This window comes from Anomaloglossus baeobatrachus, chromosome 5 (genome assembly GCF_048569485.1).
Source record: "Anomaloglossus baeobatrachus isolate aAnoBae1 chromosome 5, aAnoBae1.hap1, whole genome shotgun sequence".
Lineage (NCBI taxonomy): Eukaryota > Metazoa > Chordata > Amphibia > Anura > Aromobatidae > Anomaloglossus > Anomaloglossus baeobatrachus.
The window spans coordinates 296,281,737-296,298,257 of record NC_134357.1 but is presented as its reverse complement, the minus strand read 5'-3'; the positions used below and the strand labels follow the sequence as shown (position 1 = coordinate 296,298,257).

At 43.0% G+C, this 16,521-nt stretch overlaps 1 protein-coding gene across 2 annotated transcripts in view; it reads right to left on the bottom strand.

Moving 5' to 3' along the window:
- Positions 1-16,521, bottom strand: part of UNC13D (unc-13 homolog D) — a 174,067-nt gene that overhangs the window by 37,557 nt on the left and 119,989 nt on the right. For both annotated transcript variants that reach the window (XM_075349607.1, XM_075349606.1), the window contains exons 17-22: positions 16,268-16,324; positions 13,638-13,735; positions 5,863-5,914; positions 5,611-5,741; positions 4,242-4,362; positions 3,255-3,398 (exon numbers count right to left, since the gene is read on the bottom strand). In XM_075349607.1, coding sequence (XP_075205722.1) covers positions 3,255-3,398; positions 4,242-4,362; positions 5,611-5,741; positions 5,863-5,914; positions 13,638-13,735; positions 16,268-16,324 — 603 coding nt within the window. The remainder of the gene's footprint in view (positions 1-3,254; positions 3,399-4,241; positions 4,363-5,610; positions 5,742-5,862; positions 5,915-13,637; positions 13,736-16,267; positions 16,325-16,521) is intronic.

Genomic DNA, 16,521 nt, shown 5'->3' with positions numbered 1-16,521 from the left:
GCTGCTGCACTCTGCACAGTATGACATCGAGATGACAAATCTCACTTCATTATGCTATTTTTTCAATTTCAGTCTCTGATTTTGCACAGTGCAGGCAGCAATGACAAACTCATCCTGGTTGTTGCACTCTGCATGATCAGCTCCAAGGCGAGCTCTCACTGTGGTGGCAGATGTCGATCATTTTACATTGTGGGTGGCAATGGGATGGGAGTGGGTGTTGGTTTATAATTTTGCACCCCTATAGATTATTGCGCTTGAGGCAAATGTAACGCCCCTGCAGCCGGGTCGTTACAGGGTATTAAATGTTACCCCATTTTTTCCCGGGCAGGAGGAATGAAGTCCACACATCACACTGCCAGGAAGGAGTTAATAGCTTTTGCAGCATGTAGTTTTGAGCCTCATGACTCATCCTGTCTCCTTAATGAGCAGGTGGCTGCACAGGGCAGGTCCCCATGACAACCCAAAGGGAGGGGGGCCTGAATAGTAGTGAGTACAGTGCAGAACACACAGAAAGTTTATCAGAACGTCAGAGACTGCGAGAGAGTGCAGACCTCCACAGCACAGCTCCTGTAGAGGAGATGCTACGAGTCCAGGGCTGATAACATCTTTAGGATGGGGATGGAGCCGAGGACTGGGGATCTTTGAGAACGTTTGTACCTGGTGGCGGTTAAGGTGTACGCTACCGGGCAAGAGAGAGACAGAATGGCGGCGGGTCCCCAAGATGCTCCATGCCACGGGGATAGCACTAACGCACCGAAAGAGAGGGACCCCCAGATCACCTCACCGAACCCCTTCCTCCTACCTGCCCGGGACCGACCAGAGGATACAGGCGGCGAGGAGCAGCACCAGGGTGCGATGTGGAACGGACTTTAAATAAAGAGAAACTGGAACCCGCACTCTGTGACTGGTGTGAGTAATGCTGCCGCCCCGTGCCCCCGGTGTCCCTGAGGACTGTTGCCCTGGGCCTCATAAACCTCCCGGGGCTCCCCCGCTTCACCCGTGGGGAGCGATTCCATCCGGCTGCCTGTAACACTTGCCCCGGAGAGACTGCGTAGCGGCGGCTAAACATCTAAATAAAAATTAAAATAAATCTTTATTTTTATATAGCGCTAACATATTCCGCAGCGCTTTACATACATCAGCAATACTGTCCCCATTGGGGCTCACAATCTAAATTCCCTATCTGTATGTTTTTGGAGTGTGGGAGGAAACCGGAGTACCCGGAGGAAACCCACGCAAACACGGGAGAACATACAAACTCCTTGCAGATGGTGTCCTTGGTGGGATTCGAACCCAGGACCTCAGCGCTGCAAGGCTGCAGTGCTAACCACTGAGCCACCGTGCCGCCCATCTGGTCGCATACCACAGGTGGCGCTGCTAGCATCCCCCGTTCCCGTCCCGTTTCCTGGGGGAGAGTGGCGGCAGAGGAGGCCGAGACCTCAGTGGCCGCTGTGAGCGATGGCAAGCTCCCCAGGAACCCTGTTACCCTCCTTCCATCCCCCTTGTCACACCGGACTGACTATCGGACTTTCCTTTTATTGAAACCCGCCGGGGTCACGGAAGCCGGGTCGGGCCACTCACAGCCTGACCCCAAATACCACCGGTCCGGTGACCGTGCCATCCCTGCAGGCCCCGGCGCGGGCGTTTCACAAACACCCCCCTGGCCACCACCCACACTATACAACTGCCATTTCTTTAGTTGTTAATGATTTATTGCCTTTGAAAATAAAACTGTATTTTGTTAAATACACTATATTTTTCATAGTGGAAGACCATGGTTTTCTATACCCTTCCCCAGTGTTGAACCCATCCATGTTGTGTGCTAGTGATAACCAATCAATGTTGCCTTATATACCATATACACTACTCACAAAAAGTTAAGGATATTTGGCTGTCAGGTAAAATTTCAGGATCCTATAATGCACTGTAACCTGTTCAGACGAACTTAAGGTGACAACTCCGGACCCAGAACCTAGTTTGTTCTAGTCACATGTCTAATCACCTCTAATCACCTCTTCCACTCTAGCCCAGAACCGCTGCAGAGCTGGGCAGGACCAGAAGACATGTACAAAGACCCCCTCCCCTTCACCACACCTCCAGCAACAGGAGTCCACTTTGGGAAACATCTTGTGTAATCTGGACGGGACACTGTACCACCTCGCCAATAGTTTCTTCCTTAATCTTTTGAATGCACATGTCCAACTGTTCAATGTTTCAGTACTTTTGGCAGAACTTGCTGTTCTCTAACAAGGAGCTTAATGGCAAAATTCACAACAGGTGTTTGATTCATGAATCATCCAATAAATTTCAGGGGTGTATTAGAACTTATATATAAACAGTCCTCCTCATCATGCTGTTCACTTTCTGACATTATGAAACCAAGATGACGCCTAACAATTGATCAACAGTACCTTGCTATTGTGAGGCTTCAAGCAGGATGTTCTCAGATAAAAGTGGCCACTGAGCTTAGATTGTCACAGAGTGTCACCAGCAGGTTGCAACAGTGATGAGAGACTGTAAAGGGTGCTTTACACGCTGCGACATCACTAGCGATCTCGTTAGCGATGTGACACGCCAGATCGCAGATAAGATTTGCTGAGATCGCACATAGGTCATTTTTGTAGCGCCGGTCACATGTGCGATCTCGACAAATCGTATGTGCAATCTGGCGTGTTACATCGCTAACGAGATCGCTAGCGATGTCACAGCGTGTAAAGCACCCTTAAACAGAAAGGCATAGAACTGGACGTCCTTTGGCCATATCCCACACTGATGACCACTTCATTGTTAACAATGCCCTTTGGAACCAGATGATGTATGTCACCCCTCCAGTCACATTTAAGGGAGGTGAGAGGCACCCGTGTCATTTCAGACCAATAGAAATCATTTACATCAGTGTGGTCTGTGTGCTAGACAACCTGCAAGAGTACTAACCACAGCACCAAGCACATGAGTCATTGTCTTGCTGGATGAGGGACCAGTAGACCTCAGTGCTGTTCACTGATGAAAGTCGATTCACGCTGAGCAGAAATGATGGCCACTTTTGATGTTGGAGCAGTCAAGGAGAGTGCTATGCATCAGCCACTAAAAAGTGGTGGTGGTTTTACAGTGTGGGCAGGTGTGTCTAGTCAATACAGAACTTTCACTCCCTCCTCTGTATTGTTATGTGGCCTGTATGCCCAATTTGGGCTCCCAGGTCTTTTATTCCCCCACTTCAGATCTCATATTTTTTCCAGTACATCTACAATTCTTACCTCAGTAAACTTCACCATAATCATAAATGCCTCCTCTGGGTCAGGCCATGCCAGTTGCTGCCATGTCCGTCCAATCTGAGTGTAGCATGTGGACAGATCCACTGTGGAAGCACTGTGTTTCTGTAACTCTGACAATGGAACCAGCTGAAGGAAGAACCAGAGTTACCATACTAATGAGATCTGGGATCTCTAAAGCACGGGAATGATATAGATTTTCAAAGTAAATACATCATTAGGTCTAAGATATCTATTTATTAATGCAATTTGTATGAAATCTGGTGACAGATGCTCTTTAACATTGTTTAGACTGAATTTACAGATTTTAGGACAAAGAATAAAAAATGAAGAACTATGTTTGCAGCTAGGGGAATAAGGTTTTAAATATAATAGATTTAGTATGATCTACGCTCTCTACGTTCTCTACGCTCTGCAAGCGACTTTCGACTAACATCCACACTAATTCGAACCTCCCACTCCCGGATCCAAGACTTCTTCCGAGCTGCACCAACCCTCTGGAACGCTCTACCCCAAGAAGTTAGGACAAATCACAACTTACTCAGCTTCAGACGCACCCTAAAGACGCATCTTTTTAGGGCGGCCTATCACACTCCCTAATCAGATTCGATTCACATAGTCCCTCTACAACCTCTCACAACATAACTCCACATCAAACTCCATGGCACCCAAAGGCATCTCAAGGCTCGGGCCCACTGGTCCAGGAAACCATTATCCAGCCCCATTTCCGTGAGATGGTTGGATTGTCATTGTAAATAAGCACTTGAACCTTGCCTCTCCCCCCATCTCATTGTAGATTGTAAGCTCTCACGAGCAGGGTTGTATTTTTTTTCCCTCTAAATATTGTAGTTCTATAACTGTTACTTGTTTGTATATGATCCTCCTGAATTGTAAAGCGCTACGGAATATGTTGGCGCTATAGAAATAAAGATTATTATTATTATTATTATTATTAATCCTGAAACACCTCACCAGATCTATTTGCACAGCTCTTTGAACTCTCTCAAGAGCGGTTGAATATGCCTTCTGTAGCCAACTAGGTAAACAATCTGCAAATTTGCGATGGAAATCACACAGTGGGGATGAGCCATCCCTAAGAAAAGAAGGACATACATAATATGAGACGGAAACTTATAGTGATTGGCAACATTACAAAAATCTGAACCAACATGGTGTTATAAACAGCAAGGAGAAAACTACCATAGGTTGAGCTCACCACGCCAATAATAAAGTACGGTATATGTCCCGCCGATTGAAATCCGGAGGGTGCCAAGTCCAGCTGCCATGCTACAGTCTAACAGGTGAGGAAGACAGTCCAAAGATGTACATCCATGATAAAGTAAATACAGGCTATTGTTTTTTATGGACTTCAACTAAAGCTTTTACATTTTTTTACCAGATCATGGATGTGCCGCTACCTCCTTGGACTTTACAGTGACATTGACCAAAGGCCAAAGTTATACAGGCACTAAGATTGCTGGTGAAACCATACATTGGTTCCTCATTGGGTCCAAAAATGCTTTGGCCACATGAGAGGACATGATAGATTGGAGGCCCTGGTTCATCATTTGCATGAAGGCCCAGTAATATTAATCTGTACCTAGGCCCTGGAGCATGAGGGGTCCTAATTAGAGATGAGTGAACCCGAGGTTCGGTGTTTAGTGTATGTACCAAACACAGACTTTACAAAAATAATTGAGTTTGGGTTCTGAGTTCGGGGCTGCTTCACGTATGCAAACCACTTGTGGGAGCATTGCTGTGCTTGGCTATGCTCGGTACTCAGCCCAGTGCGATCCATATGCAGTATTCGAACGGCTCACACTGGGGTAACAACGGCGTGATCGGATGTAGTGTTCACAAACATAAAAAAAAAAATGGAAAAACTCTGCCCACCCTTCCCCAGAAGTGTTCTGTTTATAGCTGGCTGTATGTGGACAGAGACCCCAACTACCCAATTAGTGACGTCCATTGGGGTTCAGGTCAAGCCCAAACCGAACTTTATCTAAAATTCGAACTTCCACGGGTCTGCTCATCTCTGGTCCTAATAAAAAAATATTTGGCCCATATGCAAACACTTTGGCCCATATGCAGGGCTCTCCAGGTATTATTGATATAATGTTACCTGGAGAGCCATGTTGCAGATATTGCAATGATACATGGGAACTTTAAAGGGGTTGTCCAGGATTACACCCCAGACAACAAAAAGTCTACTGTTGCAATTCAGACCCAATGGAAGTGAGTGCAGCTAAACTGCAATATCCTGCACATCTTTTAGATAAACCTCCAAGAAATATGGCTTTATATAATAGTATAATAGCAGATAGCAATATTAGGTGGTCACCTTGTTGGAAGTTGGTCTTGGAGTTTGTGAAGCTCACGTAGAGTAAGATAAAGTTGGTACAAGAGTTCGGAAAGCTGATGGCGAGAGTTGTGGTTAGGAGGTGGAAGCTGACAAACCAACTGCTCAGAGACCTAACAGAGGGAGAATATACATTCTAGTTACAAAAAAAAGAAAGAAACATAATGGAAGAAGATGTAGGTTATAAGAAATTGTGGAGCCAGAGAAGTGATGATCTGAAGATAGCGTACATACCAGCTCCTCCAGTTCCTGGAAGGTCAGGCTGAAAACGTCCACTTTAATGGTGCTGCGACAGAGTCAGATGTAACGTTAAAGAAACATGGAGAAATGGAGGTAATAGTAATGTAAATGGAGGTTTCAGACTAAGTATAATAGTATACAAACTCTACAAACTATTTCTACAGTACAACATAATATTTGTATACAATAATTGTATTATTTCTTTTCTTATCTGCTAAAAGTTAGCAAAATAACAACAACCATCCGAAAATCCAAAACGTGAGAAAATACCTAATCTCAGCTCCTACTATGCGTCAGAATTCTGTAAGAAGGGTAACAATGGCACCTCCCAAAATGCAAGTCAACAGCAAACCCAGTGCAGATATTAAAGTGAAGCTATCATTAAAAAATGACCCATTGATTAAAGAAAACTTTTGTTACATGTATTTTTTTCATTTTTTAAATCTTGACAATGTTTTTTTTCCACATTATGAGCTTAATAAAAAAAAAATATTAGCTACTTCAATTTTCACACTGACCACTGGGGCTTTTTTAGACTCGCACTTCCTGTGCTTTCAGGAAGTATTTACGTCAGTGTCCTTATCTTCAGAGGCAGGATTGCAATGAGAGACTTAGGCCCCCTTCACACGTCAGTGATTCTGGTACGTATGTGCTTTTTTTTGTACATACCAGAATCACTGACATACGCAGACACATTATAATCAATGGCACTGCTCACACATCAGTGATTTTTCACTGAACGGGTCTCCGTGCAGCGTGCACCCTTGGCCGTGATTCTGCACAGAGACAAGTCCGGTTTTTTCTGGCATCACTGATGACCCACGGACCACACTATAGTATGATCCGTGTGTGATCAGTGAAACACGTACCAGAAAAACACTGACATATTAAATAATAAACATTTTCAACTAACCTTTCCAGTGATTCGCTGTGCAGCCTCCGCTCTCTGCAGCTCCTGCCCGGCTCATGAATATTCATAAAAGCAGGAACAGCCGACCCAGAAGTAGCTGCAGAGAGTGGTGGGCGGACGCTGCAGAGCCGAGGCACCATGGACAGCAGGAGCGAAGGCAGGTGAGTAATGTCCATTTGCAATCACGAATAACGGATCACGGATTGCACATGGACAACCCACGTGTGCTGTGAATCATGGAACACGGAGGGACATGTGCGTGTTTTACACGTCAGTGAAGAACGTCAGTGTTTGTCACTGAAGTGTGAAGGGGGCCTTACACAGCTGATAACTCAGGATCTAGAAATCACAATGGGCAATTTCACAGCTCACCTGCTCCCTCTCCCTTCACACATGACCTATGCACAGGCTCATTAGACACTTCAATACAAAAGATAGCCACAATGGTCAGACCATGACCCTATGTACTTGTGGTTTTTTTTCCTAAAACAAAAGCATGTAAAAAAAATTATAGTGGCCAGTGTAAAAAGTGCAAGATTTTCTATTTTTTATTTTACAATACAGATTGTGATAGGTACAAAAAAATGGAAAAAGTTAAAAAAAAACAAACAAAAAAACTAACTAAACACAAAAACCTGATTTAAAGGGCCTTTCTGGGACTTTTTTTTCCCCTATGGGGCAAAGATCCTATTGTCAGGTAGTTGCTAACTACCTGCCTGTGCTGCCCTGCGGCAATTTCTCCTTGCTCAGACCAGTCACAGACTATTCCTGATGGCAATTTTCTGGCTACCAATAGAGCAATTCCTTCTCTTCTGCTGTGTTGATGGAGCGTCACTGCCAACGTCATGTTGATTGACCTCCTGCCCAGCACAACGCAGCAGGGAGGTGGCGGTCAGGCAACATGCCGTCAGCAGTGACACCCCATCAACACAGCAGAGCAGAAGAAAAGTAACCCATCAATCAAAATGATGTCAGAAGAAGCAGGAGAATCACCAGGAGAGATCATCAGTAGTGATGTGCTAGCACTGCCATGCTTGGGTGCTCCGTACTCGTAATGAGCAGTTGGATGCTTAGTTCCGAATAACCCATTTAGTCAATTGGTCATTTTCTGATGATACCTCCACTGTAAAGGGAATATATCACCTACATTTTTTTTTTTTTACCAGACACCGATGTATTTTGTTTTCTTTAGATACTTAGGCTATATGCGCACGCTGCAGTTTTAACTGCACTCAAACTGCACCTTGTCACAGACAGCCTGGAAATGTAAAAAAAACAAAACGCTTGTAATGGTGGTGTGTTTTTGTTAATGCGTATTTTAAAGGAGAAACAAAATCTGATAGGATAGGAGATAGTTGGAATAGATAGGTTTAAAAAATAAAAAGAATAGATAGATAGAAGGAAAGAACAGAAGGAATAGATAGAAAGAAATAACAGAATAGCTCGATTAAGCGATAGCTGTTTTTTTTACATTTTTTTTTGTAAAAAAATGACATGGGGTCTCAACTGGACCTTTCTACGCTCCTCCCTGAGGCAGCTGGGAATCGGCCAAACTATGTTAGAGAGAATTTTTGCCCTGTATCATAAGCCCTCAGCACGAGTTCGAGCCAACAATACTCTATCTTCTCCCCTGCAAATATCTAATGGCACTAGACAGGGGTGCCCCCTTTCACCCCTTCTATATGTAATAGCCATGGAGCATTTGGCTATATCCCTTCGAAACTCCCCCGATATAAAGGGCTTTGATGTAGGTCAGAAAGATTATAAACTTGAGTTATACGCTGATGACCTCCTTCTATATCTAACAAATCCGGAAATCGCCTTTCCAATTCTCATCCAGGAATTCCAACGTTTTGGCATAGTTTCTAACTTCAAAGTAAACTACTCAAAGACAGAGGCCCTTAATATTACTCTCCCTACCACACAAGTCAATAGCCAGAAATCTGCCTTCCCATTTAAGTGGGAGATCCAATCTATCAAGTGTCTTGGGATATCTGTTTCGGCCAATCCAGATGAGTTGTTTATGGCTAATTACTCCCCATTGCTTACTAGAACTCTTGCTGATCTAAATAGATATAATCGGGGACGACTTTCCTGATTTGGCCGGATCAATGCCCTCAAGATGGACATACTCCCGAGGTTCCTTTACTTATTCCAAACAGTCCCGATCAAAGTTACTAAACAATATTTCAGACAACTCCAGAGGGCATGTAGCAGATTCGTCTGGGGGACGGGGAGACCTCGGATTCGATACGCCACACTGGTGAGACCCAAATCCAGGGGAGGCGCTGGTTTACCTGATTTTGAAAAGTATTACCAGAGTGTCCTCCTCACGAGGGTCTTGGATTGGAGATTTAACGATCTCAATAAACAGTGGGTGGGCGTTGAGTCCCATCTCTCCCCGTTCCCTCTGGCACGGCTTCTATGGGCCCCCCTTCAACAGAGACCGGCGGTTTCGGGATTTCAACCTCTGACTCAGGCGGACATGCTTTTTTGGAACAGGCATCTGGAGACGTTAAACTTATCCCATAGACCGGGGAGTATGAGCTCACTCTTTAATAATCTCGACTTCCCCCCTGCGTCGGAGAGATCTACCTTCTTATGTTGGGACTCAGCAGACGGAGTTACCCTGGCACAGGTTGCTAGGAAGCTATCTGGAACGGCGTCTTTTGAAGCTTTGCAGGAGTCATGCCCGGGGAGGAGACTATCCTGGTTGGAATATACTCAACTGACCACATTTATAAAAAGGAAATTCCCGGGAAATGCACTATTATCCAAATCTACACACTTTGAGACCCTAATTTCATTAAATGCCGCGCCGCAACATGCCATCGCATTGATCTACAATCTCTTATGTACAGCCCAATATAAAGGTGCCCCAACGTATTTGGAGGCCTGGCAAAGAGAGCTCCAGATCACGTTGTCAGAACAAGATTATCTCAAAATCTTTACACTCTCTCATAAAATGTCCATTTCCTGTAGTGCACAGGAGAAAAATTTTAAAATTCTTACACGCTAGTACAGATGCCCTGACGTATTGCATAAGATCTACCCCACAGTACCAGATACCTGCTGGAGATGCGGAGACGAAATTGGTACTATGAAACATATATGGTGGGATTGCTCCTTGATAAGGTCATTCTGGGATTCCATTTTTGAAATATACTTTCAACTGTTGGGTATTCGGGTAATTCCTACTCCTCAAATAGCTTTACTGTCCCTAATCCCTGGATCTGTCTCTGTGACCAAAAGAGGTGTCCTACGCTTTCTTCTCATTGCTGCTCGTATGATTATTCCAAGACATTGGAAGACAACTTCAACCCCCTCTGTAAGGGAATTTTTGGAGGAGATGAATAGATTGGAGCGTATGGAGTCCCTGATGGCAGATGATGGGGACAAATGTGATAAACATGCTGGCACGTGGTCTTCCTGGCTCCTTTTCCGGGAGACTCCGAGATTTACGTCTTGGCTCAGATAAGGGGCTTTACACGGGTCTTTCCTTCCTTGGGTTCCTTTAGTTGATATTTGCAATCTCTAAGAGGATTCGTTTACCTGACGCCGGAATTCTTTGGACACCCAACCTTCTCCTACCTATCTATCCATATCTCCCCCCCCCTCCTCTCATACCCTCCTCTCTTTCCTATACCTATCTTTTTCCTCCTTCGTCTCTCTTTCTAACCTTCACTCAGTCTTTATAGTTAAAATAGTTTCCGTAATACTGCTTTGAGTTGACATACCATGATACGGTATAACCTGAATTGTCTTGTTTTAACTGCATTATCTGTTATGGTCTCTTATGTGACCATTCTTATCCTGATAAAAGTTCTGTTACAATACAGTGCTACATGCTTGATCCACATGTTTGGATCAACCTTGACTTTTGTTTGATTACATCTTATTCGTGTTATAAGCAATGCTTTGTTCACTTTTTCTTAAACCCAATAAAATTATTTACAGAAAAAAAAAAAATGACATGGGGTCCCCCCCAATTTTCATATTTAACACAGGAACAGCAGCAGCTGCAGGCTGCAACCCTAAGCTGTCTGCTGTATCTTGGCTGGTTATGAAAAATAGAGGGGATCCAACGCTGTTTTTTTTTTTATAAATTATTTTATTTTTTTTTTTTAAAATGACATGGGGTCCCCCCCACTTTTCTAAAATCAGCCAAGGTACAGCAGACAACTGGTGTTGATATTATTAGGGTGGGAAGGGCCATAGTTATTTGGCCCTTTCCAGTCTAACAATAGAAGCCCACTGCCGCCCCAGAAGTGGCGCATCAATAAGATGCGCTAATTCTGGCCCTAAATCCAGCTCTTCCCGTTGTCCTGGTGTGGTGGCAATTAAGGTAATAAGTAGTTAATAATAGCCCACAGCTGCTACTAAGCCCTAGATTAGTGATGGCAGACGTCTATGAGACACCCCCCATCATTAAACTGTAAGTGAAAGTAAATAAACACAAATACCCCAAAAATCCTTTAATTAAAATAAAAAACAAAAAAGCACTCTCTTTCACCATTTTATTAACACCCTTGCAGGTCCGACGTAATCCAGACGAGGTGCCATGATGATTCCGGCACTGCTACATCTGACGCTCACAGCAAGCACCATAGAACATTACTGCCCACTGTGAACTTCACGCAGCAACTCAAGTGAGCCGCGCGATCAGAGGTGAAGTCACTTAGGTTAGCCGTGGTAACAGGTGGAGTCCTCCGCCTGTGAAAGCAAATCACCTGAGTGATTGAAGTGAGCCGCGCGATCAACAGTGACGTCACTCGGGTGATTTGCGGTCACAGGTGGCGTAATCTACCTGTAACTGCAAATCAGGCCACCACCAGTGAGCACCATCGTAACTAAAAGTGGGCAGTCATGTTCTATGGCGCTCACTGTGATTGTCAGATGTAGTAGTCTTGGAAGGAAAGAGAGAGAGAATGAAGCGAGCACCATTGTAACTCACAGTGGGTAGTCATGTTTTATGGCGCTCGCTGTGATTGTCAGATGTAGTAGTCTTGGAAGGAGAGCGAGAGACTGAAGTGAGCACCATTGTAACTCACAGTGGACAGTCATGTTCTATGGTGCTCGCTCGCTGGGATTGTCAGATGTAGTTGTCTTGGAAGGAGAGAGAGAGACTGAAGTGAGCACCACTGTAACTCACAGCGGACAGTCATGTTCTATGGCGCTCGCTGTGATTGTTGTGTAAGATGTAGTAGTCTTGAAAGGGGAGAGAGAGATTGATTTCAATTAGTGACAAAACGTGACAAAAATGGAAGAAGAATGAACATGCTACTTATTTTTTGTTGCACGGTTTTGACAAATAAACTGCAGACCAAAAAAAACTGCAATGTGTGTACAGCAAATCTGAATTCTCATAGACTTTGCTGGGAGGTCAAAAGTCAGAATTTGCTGACAACAAAACTGCACCCAAAAAAAACGCAACAAAAACGCGACAAAAAACACAGCATGCGCATGTAGCCTTATGTGCATTTTTTCATGTGTTTCTTCAGGTCACATACTGTAGCCTTTAGGTAAACGTATGAAAAAAAGGCAACAACTAAAGAATCTGTGTTTAGCAAAAAAAAAAGGCCAGTGATCAAAAAAAGCACCAAAAGTGGATACAAATTCTATAGAAAAGCACTGTTTGTAGTGCATTTTAGAACTGTTGTGAATTGTGGTTACTGTAATCGCTTATTAGAAGTCTTTTTTTTTTATTATTACTATTTATTATAGCGCCATTAATTTGTATGCCCCTTTTCACATGTAAAGCTCCATGGAATAAATGGCGCAATAATAATAAATAATAATAATAAAAAAAAAAAAAGAGAGAGAAGACTACTAAAAAGTGATCTCTATAGAACAGGAGATGTCCGCCTCCAGTGGTCAGTGTGAAACCTCCAAGATTTTAGAGCTTTTAAGCATGTAACAAGCAGCATCCTCAAAAGTAATGCAATGTACTTACTAAGCTACTGAACAATTATAACTTTCATTTAACAGATAAACTGTTAAATATATTTCAAAGCTCGTTCTTCAAATCCGCATGGACATAGCCCATAAATCAGGTAAGCATCACCCTGTAACGCCTGCCTGGATCAACAGACTCAGGTGGGATGTAATGGACAGACTAGAGGGAAGCCACTCACCAAGCAGGACCCCCAGAACCCTGAAACCCTTTAACCCCTATACAGGGATTTGGAATTACACAGGGCCCTGGAGATCTTTACTTGTGGAATGCAGCAGTCCGATGAAAGTAGTCGTCAGGCAGGGTCAAACCAGGAATAGCAGAACAGGGACAGAATCGGCAGACAAAGACGTAATTAGAAAACGTAGCAGAGGTCAAATCCGGATCGGGCAGCGAGGTACAAAAACAGCAGGCAGAAGGGTAGTCAGAAAACACGCAGAAGACAGCACACAGGAATCACAAAACAGAATAGGGCAGACCAGGAGCCAGGAAATCAGAACTATCTCTGGCAGAGGTCAGCAGACAGGAGGGGAACTAAGAAGGGTGTGGTGTCTTCCCATTGGCTGTAGCTGAACGCTGGAAACTTCAGCTGGAAGACACACGCCACCCACAGTCAGCCAATGGTACTGCAGATCCCAAGATAACCCAGCCCAGTGGATGATCGGAGCCTGCGCCCACCGGTGCCGCTGGCATCGACTCCTCTCCCATCACCAGCACCATCCACAGCAGGAACACGGCATCGCCTGGCGATCGGAGCACAAGTCGCTGGAGCAGACTCCGGTGGCGACGTAACACACCAATTGGGCTGAGGCTACAATACAATTTTTTTTAGACTTATTTCAATGGATAAAGAATCCACCCCTCATGAAATGTAAAGTACTCTTTGTACTTTCTTACTTTCCTTACTTGAAAAAACACTTGTTCACTGTCTTGTGACAATTCTTCAGGTCAGCAGTGATATCGGCCACCAGACTTATCAAAGATTTCATGTTTTCCTCATAGCCCTAATGGAGTTACAAATACTGTAAGACTTGTGTGAAAGAAGGGGGAAGAGCAGACAAGGAAAAATACAAGTCATGTACAAGATAATAGCCTACTAGGTAATTACTAAAACAGAAATTCCCAAAATGGTATTAACAGAACTGCTTCTGTTTTGAGTCTGATGTTTCTTACTATACTTCAGACAATTCAATTGCATGAATCCATTAATCTGGAAATATATTATTTCTATTCTCATAAACGTTTGAAGAGTGTATCAAAGCGTCAATCAAAAAAATAATTTTTTTACACATGAAAGAGCTGTCTTTAACCCCTTCACCACCTGGCAATTTTCCATTTTCATTTTTTCCATCCCTTCTTCCAGGACCATAACTTTTTTATTTTTCCATCAATATAGCTATACAAAGGCTTGTTTTTTGTGAGAAGAGTTGTACTTTTGAATGACACCATTCATTATGCCGCATATTGTATTGGAAAATGGAAGAAATTCAATGTGCGGTGAAATAAAAAATAAAATGCAATTGCACAATTGTTTTTTGGGTTTTCTATTTACCATGTTCAGTTTATGGTAAAACTGCCCTGGCAGCATCATTCTCCCAGTCAGTACGAGTTTGTAGATACCAAACATGTATAGTTTTACTTTTATCTAAGGTGGTTAAAAAACATTTATAAATTTGTCAAAAAAGAGAGTTGTGCTTTAGTTGTAATTTTCCGAGACCCGTACCGTTCTCATTTTTTAGGATCTGGGGCTTAGTGACGCCTTTTTTTTCTACGTCCTAAGCGGACATTTTTAATTATAATGCTTTTGGGTAGATGCAATATTTTGATCGCCTGTTAATGCATTTTAATGCAATGTTGCTGTGACCATTAAAGGGACAGACAACTTTGGACGTGTCCAAGGTCATAAAGGGGTTAAAAACAAATACAAGATGCAATGGCATGCAAACGTTTGAGCACCCCTGGTCAAAACCACTGTATTGTGAACAGCTAAGCAAGTTGAAGAGGAAATGATCTCTAAAAGGCATAAAGATAAAGATGACATATTTCCTTTTTATTTAGCAAAAAATAAATATTTTTATCGTTTACATTTTAAATTTAACAAAAAAGGAAAATGGGCCGATGCAAATGTCTGGACACCCTGCACGGTTAGTACCTAGTAGCATCCCATTTGGCAAGTATGACAGCTTATAAATGCTTTTTGTAGCCAACCAAGAGTGTTTCAATGCTTGTTTTAGGGATTTTCATCAATTCTTCCTTGGAAAAGTCTTCCCCTTCTGTGAGATTCCTGGGCCGTCTTCCATGCAATGCTATTTTGAGGTCTAGCCACAGATTTTCAGTGATGTTCAGATCAAGGGACTGTGAGGCTCATTGTAAAACCTACAGCTTGCACCTTTTGAGGTAGTCTATTATGGATTTTGACATGTGTTTGGAATCATTATCCATTTGTAGAAGCCATCCTCTTTTCAAGTTTAACTTTTCTATAGATTGAATCCATTCTTCCCTCTACCCGTGAAATATTCCAAGTGCCATTGGCTACAACACAACCTTAAAGCATGATTGATCCACCCGCATGCTTAATAGTTGGCGAGATATTCTTTTCCTGAAATCCTGTGCCCTTTTTTCTGCACAAATACCTTTGATCATTGTGGCCAATTAGTTCTATTTTAACCTCATCGGTCCACATGGCTTGTTTCCAAAATGCACCAGGCTTGTTTAGATGTTCTTTTGCATACTTTTGACACTGAATTGTATGGTGAGGATGCAGGAGTGGTTTTCTTCTGATGACTCTTCCATGAAGGCCATATTTGTGTAGGTGTCTCTAATTAGTACAACAATATACCACAATACCACAACTCCAGAGTCAGCTATATCTTCCTGAAGGTATTTTGCTGTCACGCAGGGGTTCTAATTTGCCTCTCTAGCAGCTTTCACAGCAATTTTGTTTGGTCTTCCAGACTTTATCTTGACCTCCACTGTTCCTGTTAGCTGCCATTTCTTAATTACATTTTTAACTTAGGAAAGGGCAACGTGAAAAATTTTGATATCTTCTAGCCTTCTCTTGCTTTGTGGGCCTCCTCATTTTCATTTTCAGAGTGCTAGGCAGCAGCTTAGAAGAACCCATGGCTGCTGTTTTTTTGGCACAAGCTTATAGGAGGCTGGGTTTCTATAAAGCTGTCAAATTTGCATCACATGTTCTTTTCCTAATGATGACAGTGAACAAGCCCTAACTGTAACAGGCTAATTAAGGTCTTAAACCTTAGCCAAAGTTATCGGAGCACACAAATCTCCAAGGGTGGCCAAACTTTTGCATCGGCCCATTTTATTTTTTGTAATTTTTCAAATGTAAAAGATGAAAATTATAATTATAATTTTTTGGCTAAAATACAGAGGAAATGTGTCATCTTTAACTGTAGACCTTTTAGAGATCATTTCATTTTCAACCTGACTAACAATAACAGTAAGATGGAGAAGGAAAGGGAAAATACCAACAGGATACACCTGCATATAGTTCCCATTTGCGCTTATCTTTAATGTACCTGTATCATTGGTTGTAGGTGTTGTCTTTTCAGATCAAACCAGTCGCGAGTTCCAGTCTGTATCAACGAATAAAAAAAATTAAGTAAAAGGCTTTTCCTACCATTATCCAGACAATCCCTCAAATTTGTGAGTTCTTGGCAGCTCATTCCCCCCATAGTACACTGTCCTTGGAAAATGTAGTATTACATGGTAGTGTTACATGTGATCATTCATATTATTGGCTTTGTGCGTAATGCACAGTTGGATAGAGCAG